Source organism: Cyanistes caeruleus, chromosome 25 (genome assembly GCF_971803275.1).
Source record: "Cyanistes caeruleus chromosome 25, bCyaCae1.hap1.1, whole genome shotgun sequence".
Classification (NCBI taxonomy): domain Eukaryota; kingdom Metazoa; phylum Chordata; class Aves; order Passeriformes; family Paridae; genus Cyanistes; species Cyanistes caeruleus.
Genome location: NC_141725.1, coordinates 1,121,374 through 1,135,634, shown reverse-complemented (window position 1 = coordinate 1,135,634; position 14,261 = coordinate 1,121,374). Strand labels below are relative to the sequence as shown.

At 47.7% G+C, this 14,261-nt stretch overlaps 1 protein-coding gene across 7 annotated transcripts in view; it reads left to right on the top strand.

Annotated features, from left to right (window-relative positions):
• The first annotated feature begins 424 nt into the window (after nt 1-424).
• MARCHF2 (membrane associated ring-CH-type finger 2) overlaps nt 425-14,261 on the top strand; it is a 33,672-nt gene continuing 19,835 nt past the window's right edge. The window contains exons 1-2 of one of the 7 annotated variants that reach the window (XM_086862854.1): nt 425-501; nt 12,918-13,136. In XM_086862854.1, coding sequence (XP_086718980.1) covers nt 12,961-13,136 — 176 coding nt within the window. In that variant the 5' untranslated portion in view covers nt 425-501; nt 12,918-12,960. Of the gene's footprint in view, nt 502-530; nt 1,231-1,460; nt 1,713-2,147; nt 2,278-2,560; nt 3,502-3,591; nt 3,720-12,917; nt 13,137-14,261 lie in introns of those variants that run through there. The other 6 variants (XM_023943078.2, XM_023943081.2, XM_086862853.1 and 3 more) reach the window with 6 other exon arrangements.

The following is a 14,261-nucleotide window of genomic DNA, read 5'->3' as shown; positions in this document are numbered from 1 at the left end:
CTGTCTGTGTAAAATTCTGTTCCAGCCACAACTGTAGAATAATATGGGAGGGGCTCCCGAGCCAGAGCGCGGGCTGGGCCGGGGATCCACGCCCCTGTCGGTGCCCCGGGGAGCGGCAGGACGGGACAGCCGCTGCCCCGGGGCTTTGCCGGGCCGCAGGTGCCGCGTGGGGCGGGGTCCCGAGGCTGGGGGCGGGCTCAGCGTCGGGCACAGCGCGGGGGGCGGGGCCGGGGCGGAGCAAGTGGTGAAGGGCAGGGCCCGAGGCGCCGGGAGGGGGCGGGGCTTGGCCGCAGAGCCGCTATTGGCCGCCGGCTGTTGCCAGCGGGGTCGCGTTGCGACGCCGTCGGGTTGCCCGCAGTCCATTGGGCGCTCGAGAGCTGCGTCAGCGCGTCACGGGCGGGGATTGGCGGGCGGGCGCTGGGGGGCGGGGCCCGGCGCCGCCGCAGCCGGCGCTGGGGCGGCGCGCGCCGCGCTGAGGGGCCGCGGGCGCCGGGAGCGCAGGTACCAGACGAGGGGGGGCGGCCGGGGCGGCCCCACGTCCCGCTCCGCGCCCTCCGGCCCGGGCAGAGCCCCGGCGCGGGGCTGCGGCGGCGGGAGCGGCGTCCCGGCCACGGTGGGCCGGGACCCGGGAGCTCTGACAGCCCTCCCGGTGTCCCCGCCGAGGGGTGTCCCCTGTGTGCGGCGCTGCTCGTGCTCGGGAGCCGGAGCCGCGCTGCAGGTCTCGGGGGCCTCTCCCGCGGAGCGGCTGCCGCCGACCCTGCTGCCCGCACGGGCCCCGTGCGAGACGCTGCCGCCGTTACGGGCTGCGCTGTGTTCGCTGTGCGGGGCCCCCGCGCCTGAACCACGGCCCTTCCCGGCTGGGCCGGGCCGGGCTGGGCGGGCCTGGCCTGGGCCGGGCTGGGCTGGCATCATTCCCCGGGAGCAACGGGGATGTCGCGTACAAATATCACCAGGGACAGAAGAGCCAGGGGTTTGAGAAGCGGCGTTTGTTCATTACATTCGTCTTCCCTCGGTATAAGCAATTATTAAGAAAAGTTTCCTTTGCTCGTGGGCTCCCGTTCCTGTTTTTTCACGTGTTTGGGAGTGTTCTGATTCCTGTTTTGCCTCCTGAGCACACGAACACGCTGCCTTGTGCAGAGATTTCCCAAGAGAATGAGCTCGGTGTCACAGCCGCAGCTGAAGAGGTTGCTGCAGTCCTGGGTTGGAGCAGCAGCTGCTTTCCTCCATGGTGTAAGCTTAGAGTTTGTGATGGACTTTTCATAAATTGGCAGCCTTTAATTTTCTGTTTCATTTAAACTTAGGTTTCTTGAGCCAACTGTCTGTGACAAGCCAGAACTGCTGGTTTGTGGGATTTATCCAAGGGACAAGCCTATAGCTCATGTACAGGAAGGTGGTTGTGACATGGGAGGTGTTTTTGTTGCAGTCTCATGCACTTGCTCTTGTTATATGTTCTAGATCTGTTGGGGGGACCAAGATGACAAACCAAAACGCTGTGCAGTGACCTTGGAGGCTTCTGGAGTGTGCTGTTGCTTGCCTGTAGTGCCCTCAGAAATGGTGCCACCAAGGCATGGGGTGATACATCTGCACTGCATGGTGCTGCTGGACCTAAGAGAGTTCAGGCTGTTGTCCTCTTGGAGGAAGCTGTGCAGAGCTCGAATTTTGCAGGCAGGCAGGTGGAGTGTTGCTCATGTTGGGGATGATGATGGTGAACTGTAAGTGTCAGTGTTATCCAAAGCAGCTCTGGCTTTTTATCCTGCTTGTTTATGTTCATTGTTCTGTCCCTGCCCTGATGTGTGTGATGAAGACCCATCAGTGGGGATGTGATTCTCATCCCACCCTATACCCTTTATTTGCTTATCCCTAAGGGACTGTTTCTGTTCCTCTCTTAACCCTCTCTATTACCAGCCCTTCATTTTCCTTGGCACTCTCATTCTCTTCCTCCGCTCTCCTTCCTACAAGCATTTATCTCTGTGTCTTTCCCTTCTGAAGCAGTTTCTAGCGCTTTCTTGACCTTTTTCCAGGTTCTTGTTGAGAATGCCTGTGATGTCACTGTGGTTGGACAGCTGCATTGGCTGTGGCCAGTCCCCTTTGTCACCCTGCTCATGGGGACTTTATGTCACCCTGCTTGGCCGCCACTCACACGTGTGCAGTATGCACACTTAGAACAGCTGGATGTTAGTCTTGGCTTTCCAAGGCTAAAGTGCTTGAATACTTCTCTGCATCTTCAAAGAATTATGCAGGGAGTGTTTGGAAGCTGGAAGTGCCCTGGTTTTTCAGGTGTGTTTGAAGCTGTGATGGTGTGTCATCCTTCAGAAACAGAGGTTCAAAGGGAAGGGAGCTGAGACTCTAAAATCCCTTTGTCACATGCACCATGACAGTGAATTTCATAATTCTGGTTGAGGACAGAAGGTCTAACTACCCCCAGGCATGCACTGGGGAGCATTGCAGGCAGCCTGCATCAGTCAAGAAGTGTAAACTTTGCCAGGAGCTGACCAGGGAGTGGCCAAGTGTGAGCCTAATGTGTAGTTCATGAACACTATACCAGCTATAAAGCTTGGGGGTGCCTGTGTGTGATTATCTGAAGAGCATCACTGCTTAAGTGGGAAAAGAAAATGGTATTGGAACTAATGTTCCTTGTTTTGGATGTGTTTGCTCTTCTCTGCTGTGGATTTCACAGAGGCTGCAGAGTGAGGTCACCCTGTGCTGGACGCCAAGGGGGCTGTGCAAATGAACAGAACTACAATGTACTGACTGTGAGCAGCTTCTGACAGAGTTCTTGCCTTCATGGATGTTGGGCGAGGGCCTTTCCTCTTCTAAGTGACTGATGCTGGCCCGATCAAGCAAGTGTAGGACAGTTTCCCTGGGAGGAACTAAGCAGTGTTTTCTTGAAACAGCATGACCAAAATGAAGTCAAAATGCATCCATGGCAAGCTGAGACTGGGTATGGACTCTGAGACTCTGTGAGTCTGAGGGACTGTTGCAAGTCCTCAGGATATAATTTTGTAGTAGTTCTGCAGGTAGAGGCACAAAGCAAAATGGACATTTGAGGACTTTTTCACTATTGTTTAAAATATCTCGGTTTTTCACACTAAGAACACAGAAGCTTTTCTTAGAAAATGAATGGAGGAATATAGCATTGTGAGCTATAAACTACAGGATGAGTTTATTTTTTCTCTACTTGACTTTGACTCAGCTTTGGCTAGTCGGAGATTTCAGAGTTTTTGTTCACAAACTGGTTTTTTTTTCCCCTCCAGACTGAAGTTTGAGCTGTTGTGTCTGTTCTCCCTCCCAGTCTAATTTACCCTGGTTAACTTTTGCTTCTGCCTGCTTTTAGCTCCAGCCTTTCCCACAATAGAGAAATGGTCTCGGTTACTGACTCTTGTCCCCTTGGAAGCACTCTGGGCACGTCTAAGTGAGTGACACCTGGGCACACAAGCTATGTGGAGAACTAAGCCCTGGGACTCTTTTCTGTAAAGGAAATGAGAACAGCACCAAACCAGGGTAGGCAAATGATCTTAAAGTCTCTGCATTAGCTTTATCTGGTGGTAAAATGACGCATTAATCTGTGCTGAGGCTTATCAAGCGTGGCTTATCAGCACAGTACATGTCACGCACATAAACAGCAGGATCTCCACCTGTCCAGTCCTCCAGCTGTTCTCTCTACAGCTCCAACTGTAGCAGGTGTTCCCTGGAATCTGTGTCTTTGTGCCATCTCTGTTGTAAGTAGACCAGGTCAGCTCATTGCAGCAGCAATGCAGCTCAGCTGGGAGAGGGAGTTTCCCACTGAAGCTGGTTTGGGAGAGCTCTTGGCTGCTCATGTTGCTGGGTGAAAGCAGGGAAGTTACTACAGTGTGTCTTAGGGTCTTGTGCACCCTTCCTGGGGGTGGAATGTGCCTCTCTCACTGTGCAGTTGCAGCCTGTGAGAGCGCTAAGCACTGAAGGTAAAGTGCAGAATGTCAAAATCCTGAAAGTAGGGACTGCTGGCGTGTCCTGAGGCAGGGACTGAACCCTGTGTGTCCTCCAGTTAAGGGAGCAGCCCAACAGGAGCTGTACTGACCTGCTGCTCTTTCTACCCATACCTTTCCTGCCCCAGGCCTCTCTAGAACTGAATGTTACCATTTGGAATCTTATAATTTGCCCCCATTTCAAATAATAGGCATCTGTAAGTTTTATTCCAGATTGTATGTAGCAGTTCTAACTAAACTTATCAATTCCTGGTAGAACCTGAGATGATTATGCAGGGTTAACATCAAGGACTGAAGTACTCTAAGTGCTGTTGAAATTCTAATCAGTTGTTATGAAATTACTGATTGACTGAAGGAAACATTCTCATCCAATTCCTAAAAAGAGGGAACAAGGGACAAGGAGCAGCACTGGCTCAGGAAATAAAAGTACAAACAAATCAAACTATTTTCTAAAGCACTTTTCTGCAAAAAGGAGAATGCACCAAGCTCGTGCAGTCTTGGCTTGAACAGGGATTTCTTTGTTTGAAGCTTTGCAAGCTTTAGTCCTGTTTCAGCTGAAAGCTTTTTGGGGTTAGATTTGAGAGTGGTGGGAGGGGAAAGGTAAACTTCAATTCCAGACTGTTTTCAATTTATTTCCTCCCAGTTTTTTCTTGTACTTCTCTGCAGACAAATCAGACAAGGCCTGTGTCCAGAAGAACTAGAAATGCAGCCTAAGCAAAACATTACAAATTGAACCGAGACTTTTGCAGCACAGATACCAGTTGTGAAGTTTCACCTGAGGATTGAGGAGGGAATCTGTAGCAGTAAGGAGTGGGCAGAAGGGAGACACTGGTGTAGTTGGCTGGAGTCACTGAGTCCTCTCTGGCTGACCATGGGGATGCTCTCAGTAGGTGTATGCTCTGGAGCTCTCCAGAGCAGGGTGGTGAGTCACAGGCTGCCTTTGGTGGTGCCTTTGCTGGAAAACTCCTTGAAAGCTGAATGTCCTGAAGAGATTTGTGATACAGCTGGGTTGAAAAATATAAATAGTCAAGTTAAATTCCAGATCAAATGTCTCCTGGGAGTTGAGTGTGCTGCCTAGTTTCTTGCAGTGGTTGCACACTGGCTGCACTGCTCTGAGCAGTCAGGGCGAGCAGGACTGCTGTGAGCTGTGTTGGTGGTTTGTTCCATCTCCACTTCATCTCCAAGCAGAGCATTGTTACTTGTATAGCAGTGTAAATGATGCTTTATAAACTGAGAAGGAAAACTGGAGAGAGTGCAGGTTCTTTCTGACCTGGGCTTCCCAACCTGTGTTGCATTCCCAAATAATGTGTTGCATCTTCCCGAGTCGTGCCCTTCGAGGGATGACCAGTTCTGTGGCGTGTGGGTGCTGCTGTCTTGATCTGGTGCATGTGTTACTGCTACACTAAAATTCTGTTTCCTGAGGTATTACACACAGCTGGAAAATCCATTTGTTCTGAACAAACTGCAACTGCCTGGCAAGTGACTGTGAATGACTGGGGGAGTATTTGAGCTTTGACCTTACTGCAGAGGCTCTGTTTAAAGAGCATCTCACTGAAGCAATAGAGCTGGGAGGCAGAAGTGTCTGCTGCTGGTGTTTTGTAAAGCATGTGGGTACAGAGAGGTGTGAGAGGCCACACAGCTCTGGTCCCTTCAGCAAGGCAGGGCTGTGCTTGTGTCTGGTGGGCTGGCTGGTGTCCCCAGTGATGGGTAGCACTCTGCCAAAATTGTTTCATAGGCATGATAATACATTTTTTTTCACCCTGGTTCATGGTTTCAGTCTCAAGTCTTTCTAACGCATCTTTCCTTCCCTGGAAAAAGTGATAAAATGCAGAGGGAGGTGAGTGCAGAGACTGTGTAGTTGCATTATATAGTGAGTTGTGCTGCTTTTCACTTCTAAAAGCTGATGTTTTTTGAATCCTCAGAGGAGTTGCAGGTGTTCCTCGTGCCCCAGCTGGTTTTTGGTTGTTCCCATATGAAACTTGTTATTAAAATGACTGAATTTTGATTGGCAACACTCTCTGCCAAGAATTTTGTTCTAATGTTGCAATTCGTTTTTCCAGATGTTGGTAATTAAAGTGCAATAAACTTTTCTTTCATATGGCCTTGTGGCAGATAGCAAGTCTTGAAAGATCTGAGATAACTTTGTTCATTTTGGGATTCCAGCTGTAACATACAGCCTAATTGTTCCCAAGCACAGCAAGAAAAAAAATCATCCTTTAGGCTTCTTCTTTTTGTACTGATTTTTTTTTTCTCAACATTTAAGCTTGAACCTTTTTTTGCATATTTTTGAATATTGAGTAACTTTATTAGGCAATGAAGAAAGCTTGTTTGAAACACAGTGAGTGAACAACATGATAGGTACCCTGAAATCCAGGGAGCCCTGCTGTGTCCCAGTTCTTCTGTGTCCACATGAGACCCACGCCTTTGGCCTTGTTTAAAAGTTAGGGTTCTTACCTGCTGGGACTTCCACCAAGCTCCACAGGAGCCGTGCCACAGGAGCTTCATCTTTGCCAGCCAATAATTTTCCATTGCTTCAAGACATGGAGATGAAGCGAAATTACTGCAGATGTTGATCCAATATGCTGAAGTTTTGAAGAGGGGGGATGTGTGTGGATGTTGACTTTGGAAAACAGCAATTATTGATCACCAAGGCTTGCTGCAGCATTTTTCTACCAATGGGGAACAGCAGTCAGATCCTGGTAATGTATCTTCTTGAAAAAAATGGAAGTGGAAGACTATATCTTCATCTGTGTCTGCACACCCATTTTCCATAATCTAAATAATCAAGACTTCTGAGATCTTCTAGAATATATTTAAGTAGTTTCTTGATTTAGTGAAGTTATGATTGTTTGTCCCTAGCAGCAGCCAGGAGTGAAACCTTGAGTTACCACTGACGGCCGCTGAGCTGTGTTTGGAATAGTGGAGAGGCAGCCCAGCCAAGTCTGGCTGTGGTCATGTACAAATGTGACAAACACAAGAGCCCAGAAAGACTGTGTCCTCTAAGCTTCTGACCCCCTCCTGGGTGTTACAGGGTTAAACTTGGAGCATATGTTTTTAAACTCAGCCCCAGGAATGAGTCAGGTGAGTCTCTGGAGTCAGCCCAAAGCTTTTGCTGTTAAAGGTGTAGGAGGAGTTTCCTGGTGTGAAACTCTATCAGAAGATTCACAGTCTCCCAGAATGTTGTGTCTCGCTTATTTTTTTCCCTTGTTTTTTGGGTTTGTTTTGAGCCCAGGGACAGGGCTGCCCCTGGCTCTGATCACAGCATTGCTCCACTGGCATCCTCTGAAGAACAAGTTATGGCTGGAGTTATTACAGCATCTCCTTTAGTTGCAATTGCCAACCAAATGTTGCAGGTAGGGCAGGAAATAGGGAAGCTCCTGGAGAGTGAAATGCTTTCCCATGTATTATTTACCACATTTTAAAATGTTTTAGAAGCTGTTGCATGGCATCAGATCTTATTTTGAATGTTGACCATAAAATGCTGTGTCACTTTTCTCGCTGAACAGAGATCCTTGCACCCTGACTTCAGGGCTGTTGTGTTCAGGTGACTTCTGAGCATAGGACTAATGAGATTGCTTCCCCAGCCCTGAGCGATGGGAAGAATTGCTGATGGCTCGATTGTGAGCAGATCCTGTGCTGGCTTTTTGGGTACTTTTAAGGTGTTACATAACCAGCCTGCAGGGTAACTTTGAGGAGTCAGTTGATGTATAAAATCATGTATTCTTAATAAAGAATAAAATAATACTGTGGTTTTCAACCCTCAACAGAAAGTACATTTAAAGAAACAAAACTGAAAACAAAGCTCTGCACAGTTTGGGACTGGTTCTTAGGGGTGGGTTTTGGGGGGTTTTTTGTGGTGTTTTGGTTTTTTTTTTGGTTGTTGTTGTTGTTTTTGGCTTTGGTATTTTTTTCTCTTTAGATTAATTCACTTACACAACCTTTTAACAGTAGCAGGGAGCACTTCAGGCCACTCCTTGCATCCCATCTATGTGTATTTCTGTGGAAATGTCTGAAGCATGTGATCACTTGGGTGTGAGGGTCTAGAGGCCAGATGTAGAAATGGGGGTACTCTATCAGTAACCCAGAGTACACGGCTGCAGATACACCAGTGAGGCCGGTGCCTCAGTAGGCAGAAGTAGTGCTGGAGGATGTGCTGCACACCTGTGATTGAACCTGGGCCATGGAAGTTGTGCATTAGCTGTATGAGATGGGGTGTGTGGGAGCAGGTGCTCAGATGCGTACAGCAACCAATTCTTTGTATGGTCTCTCTTGAGATGGAGAGAGATGTTCAGATGTTCAGTTGTAGAGCCCAGGATTTGGGAAACTTAGTTTTAGTGAATAGGAAAGCACTGATGTTTGGAAATGCCTTTTAGCAGCTGAAAACCTTCAGTTCACTGGTGACATTTGCAGGATCATATGATTAGAAAAATCAGTGTCTGTGTCCAAAGTGGCTAAAAGGGCTCTGGAAAGCAGGCTGGGAAGCCTTGCACCTGGGCTCAAACATCAGCTCATGTGAGCAGGGGTCAGAGCTCTGATCTGCCATGAGTGAGTGGGTTACCTGCTAAAAATACAAAAAGTCCTTGTGTACAGATGGATGGGTTATGTTGGCTATACAACTTGTTTATTTCTGGTGACACCATGGGAGAGGTGCCAGGTCTCAGTTACAGTAATCAGGGAAATGAGTTGCTCAGTGAGAGGAACAGACTCCGCCATTGGCAGCCTCGGTGTTGGGTTTTTTCTTGGTGAAGATGTCCCAGGGAAGCCAGTCTGTTCAGGAGCTGGTGCGTACACGCTGCACCCAAAGCAGGTGGAGCTGGTTCTAATTCCAGTTTGCTCTGGATCCTGTCAAAGCTGCAGGATTGCTCCAAGGCTTTAGACTGGTTGGGATATTCATTAGTGGACAGCAGCATGGCAGAGCCATGACCTGCACCTGACAGTCCCCATTACTGCCATTATTTGACTGAAGCCTTTCCTGTTGTCTTTCTCATCTTGACTGTTTTCCCTTTGTGGCTTTGATCCAGGTGTTCATCTGGCATGCTGTGGTTCCCCTGTCAGGGAGAAATAACTGTTTTGTCCATCTTCAAAGTCTAAATATGGAGAGCAGATCTGGGGGACCCTTTAGCTCCTTGACTTCTGCTTACTTCTGCTGTGCACATCTCCTGTGTGGAGAGCACTCGTCCAACCTGATCTCTGCAGTCTTTTGAGGGAGTTTTGCCTGCCTCATTCCCCATTGGATGATAGAAACTGGAGTACATATCTCATTGCAGTGTGTGAGGACTGACCAGGGGGAGTATGACCAGGGGGAGTATCTTGCAGATACTTAATGTTTCACTTAAGCCATGGAGCAGGATCCTGCACCAGCACCCTGGTCTCTGCCTTGGAGCAGTGACAGAGCACAAACTGATTTTTGAGGAACTGGCTAATTTTGCTGCATGTGTTTGAGTTTTGGAATTCTAGTGTAAAATTTGCTCTTCTGAGACAGCTTTCCACAATCAGGATTTGGGTTTTTTTCAGTTTGAATAATTATCTACAAACTCAGCCCTTTATGTTATGGATCTGCTCAGAAGTTGAGGATGCAAAATATTGATGAGAAGAGACTTTGGGTTCATTTGCTCGTGTCTAGCTGTGGCAGCAGAGGGGATGTTGATAATAAGCCTAGTGTCTATGAGACTTTTTTTAAAAATGTGGACCAGAAATGTATCCCCAAGGAATGGTCTCAGGAAACACAGGTACTTAGAAAAAAAGCAGTGCTTCAACAACAATTGTCAGCCAAACAGTGGTTCAAACCAGCTGTTTAAGTCTTGTTTCTCACCCTGGGATTTTGATGTTTCTGCTGTAAATGGAGCAGCGGAAGGAGCTGGAACACAAATCTGATGATGAGTGGCTGAGGGTTCTGGGTGTTCAAAAAAGGAGGTTCAAGGGGGTCCTTCTTGCTCACTAAAACTCCCTGAGAGTTCAGACAGATGGGGGTCAGTCACTTCTCCCAGGTATCGAGTGACAGGAAGAGAGGAAACAACCTCAAGTTGTACTGGGGAGGTTTAGGTTGAAAAAAATTCCTTCATGGAATGGGTGGTCAGGTACCAGGGCATCAGTGGAGTCACCATCCCTGCAGGGATTTAAAATCTGTGTGGCACTTGGGGACATGAGTTAGTTGACTTGACAGTGCTGGGGGAGCAGTTGGACTGGATGATTTCAAAGGCTGTTTCTAACCTGAATGATTCTGTGAACACTGGGTTTGGGTTGGATGAGCTGTTGACAATTGTGAGAGAAGGCTGTGTGTTGTGATCCTTCAGGGATCAGGAAAGGGAATGACTTGGCTGTACACCATGGTTCATGTTCCACTGGGTATGGACTGGGAATCGAGTGCACTGCAGATGTTGTCTTTGGATTTCACTTACTTTTTTACTAACCATGAAAATCTTGCTGCTTTTCTTCATATTTACTGAATGGCATGAGTCAGATATTAAAGCAGTGACTTCAGGTTCCACCCTGGGCTGAACCCTGACAAGAAAACGCCAAATAACTTGTAACAGAAACCTGGCTATTCCCTTCCAGCCTGAGCAGGACCCTAGGCCATGGGGCTGTGTCTGTCAGATGTGGAAAGCAAAGCACCTCAGTATAAATACTCCCAAGACATAGTCAGTTTTATTCCAGTATACAGAATGGACTTTTTCTTCTGGACCTTAAAATAAATAACATTTTGGCTGAACAAATGGAACTGACCTTTTTACTGAAAGCATATAACTTCTCATGCTTGTTTCAGTAAGAGGTTGTTAATTTTAAATAACTCCTTAACTTGCAGAACAGGCAACTTTAGTAATTCAAATAGCATTTATCATCTTACTTTTGCACCTTGAAGTTGGAGAGTTTGTAACCTTTTTTTATTTTTTGAGGAGAAGAAATAAGAAAAGTAGCTCTGTGTTCTTTGCACACGTGGAGAGAGAGGCTGAGTCTATGAAGTTAATTTTTAAGTTGATGAAAAGATTCATGTTTGTTTTGAAGAGGATTGACCTGCCCACAAGCTCAAGCCTATTCCTGCTCAGATGCAAAGGAAGGATTACAAATAATTATCAAGAGCATCTTAAAAAAAGAGATTAGAAAGTCTTATATTAGAAATTAGAAACTGTTCTGTAAAGTGAGGGGATGATACCAAAGTTGGCATCTGGCTCTGATACACCAGTGAAGGGCTCTCTCCCTCTCGAATGCATGTACATGAAGGAAGCTGTTGTGACAGATGAAGCCCTTGGTTGTGTGAATTGCTTAATTTCCAAGACATGAGAAAGCACTTGTGCTTACCCCAATTAGTGTTTTCAGGGCTTCAAGGATCATGTTCTTGTACCAGCTTTTTGGATTTTTTTTTTGGTCTGTAGTGTGCCCAAGCCTCCAACCAGGATCAAGCCCTTATTTTCTTTAGTTATTTTAGTTAGATTTTGGCTTAGTTGAACCTGTCAGAACTGCTGTTTCATGGGAATGTTTGACTCCCATTGTGCTCAGAGATCTCAAAACAAAAAAAGCCTTTCCTTGGATGGGATGGTGAGGGTTTGTTTGCCTGCTTCTTCCTCCAGGAGGCAAAGATTGCAGATTCTCCCCATTTCCCCAGAATTTAACAAATCTAATTGTTTTCATAGATCTTACTTGGGATCACGGTTATTTTATTTCCTTTTATTCCTCCCCTTTTTTCCTTTTCATTGCTTTCATTTGAACTTCTTTAATGGATTTATTTCATCTTGAAGTCCAGCCACCAGGATGAGGCAGCATTCCAGTTCTGATCGCAGCAGTGCTGGCACACAGGGATTACTGTGCAGGCCTTACATAAGGCAGTCCTGTTTACAGACACAGGGATTTTGGTTTTACCAGCAGTACAGTGTTGTTGGATTGTGTCCGGTGTGACTCACTGTAACCTCAGCTCTTTATTTATGCACAGCTGCCTCTCAGCAACCAGGCTAAAGGCGATTGGCAAAACCAGGATTTTTCTAAATCTGCAGAGCGTACCTGATTTTGGGGATGAGATACCCCCTGCCAGGGAGGAGCGTGGCTGTTTCTGGCAGCTTGGGTGAGCTGCTGCCTTACCTTAAAGGCAGAGAGCTCTCCTGTCCACATGTGGCTTATTAAAGCCACCGCTGATTTGCTGTGTTGGACTTTTCTCTGCATCTTCTCTCCATTTCTTGCATTTTCTGTTCTGTGCCTTCTCTTTGCTGGATAAATGTTGAAAATGTGCTGGTGCGCTTTGCTGTTTGCAAGTGGCTCTTGTAAAAGTCATGATTGGTCTGGACAGTTGAAAGGAAAGGAGGCAGGCTAGACTGCTGCCCTTCACAGGGAGGATCTCTGGTGTCGTTGGGAGGTTCATATCCACCCATTCACTGTTGGGATGTACTACAGTGGATATAGAAATGGGAGCGTGTGCATTTCTTTAATGGAATAAAGAGGAAAAAGATCAAAGATGGGATGGGGGAGCCTTTTGGACTTGGTTTTTCAAGTGCTCAGAAATCTCCTGAAGGCAGCTGAGAAGGGCCTCCTAAACTCAGTCACATAAAGTAGTTGAGGTGCTCTGTTCAGGTGAAACTTTGCTGTATTTATGGAGAGTATAAATATAAGTTTTCAGGATGGCTCTAGCCAGAACAGCACAGGCCCGTGGGGCTTCTGGTTGTCTTCTCCATCTCTGTGACAGCACATTCAGTTTGAAAGGCTTCATTAGGTTAAAGGGTGGTTACCAGGAATTCTCTCTGGAAAAGGCAAATTTGCAATTCTGATGGTAACTTACGTAAGTAGAACACTTGGAGCCTTTATTTTATGGTAAGGTAGCCTCACAAAGCCTGTTAAAGGGGACAGAAGACTCACAAAACGTGTGTATGTTGGGACCCTGGGGTGCTGCTAGTGCGAGTGGGGCTGGAGGATCGTGAGGGGTTGGGCACTCCAGGGTTCTGGGTTCTGACTGTGGTGCTGTTCCTGCAGGTCTCCAGGTGCCGGGCCCGGGACAGAGGGGCCCAGAGCTGCCATGACGACTGGCGACTGCTGCCACCTCCCTGGCTCCCTCTGCGACTGTCCGGGAAGTGCTGCCCTCTCCAAGTCGGTGGAGGACTCGGACATCGGCCGCCCTCAGTACATCACACAGGTCACCGCCAAGGACGGGCGGCTCCTCTCCACAGTGATCAAGGCGCTGGGCGCCCAGAGGTGAGGCTGCTGCAGGGACAGGGCTTGGAGCTGCAGCTGGGCTCTTCCCCTGTTTTAGTGGCTCAGGGGTACAGGGAGACATTAGAGTCTTGTTTTGTGAAGGAGTTTGCCCTCACGAGCTGGCCGCTCCCAGGCCTGTGCCCTGCTGGGCTCCCGCTGTCCTGTGCCTGGTGGCCAGGGGCTGGCATGTTCATGGAAGCCCCAGAGCTGCAGCTGCTGTCACAGCCTCGGGGGCAGCATGCTTGCAGGGCAGTGTGCTGTTCATGGAGACATTTGAAGGGCTGGAAGGGGGAGCACAGCCCTTGTTCCAGGAATGTCCATGGAGTAAAGGCGTGGTATTTATCTTCAGCCGCAGGGAGGGGAGGGTGTTTGTGTTGCAGGAACTACAGCATCCAGCTATTGCTAGAGGGGACACGTGGCAGATTCACTGGCTCAGACTCCTCCTGGTGTGATTTCTTGTCATTTATTTTCAGCAGTTTCCAGAGCAGAGGACATTTTGTGGCGTTGTTCAGTCCAGCTATTGAGAGCTGTCACATTTTGTGTTCATAAATCCTGTCAGAATAGCTGTTATTTTTTTCAATGGGTTTGGTCAAACATTTATGTGACATGAAAACAGTGATTGCAGTCATGGGATGCAGGGAAGCTGGATGAGAATAAGGGTGAACATAATTGCTGCATACAGCAAACCTGGAGCAGGTCAATAAATATGTGAAAGTAACTGGGATTGCCCTCTGGCAGTAGATAGTCTGGGTGAGAAGTTGTTTAACTCTTTAGAACTTATGGGGGCGTAATAATTGTGTGGGAAAACTGGAAACAGGTTTAAAAACCTCAAGAGGATTCCTTATGTTCCTACATGGACACCAGTTTGTTTCTTTTGGTGATGGGTTTCAGTGTCTTCATTGTCACCAGCACTTAGCTCAGCATAGCCAGGAGCATGTGACTGCACTGGAATGTTGAATTACTGATATGGTGTCTTCAGCTGTGTTTGAGTGTGTATCACGTGGGAGTGGCCCCCACCCAGGGGGGGAAAGGAAGGAAGGAAAATGAAGTCTGATAAGAATTTTTTTTCACACACTGTCAGCAAATTTTTTCATTTTGGATTGTTTCTTGGTAGCCAAGGTTATA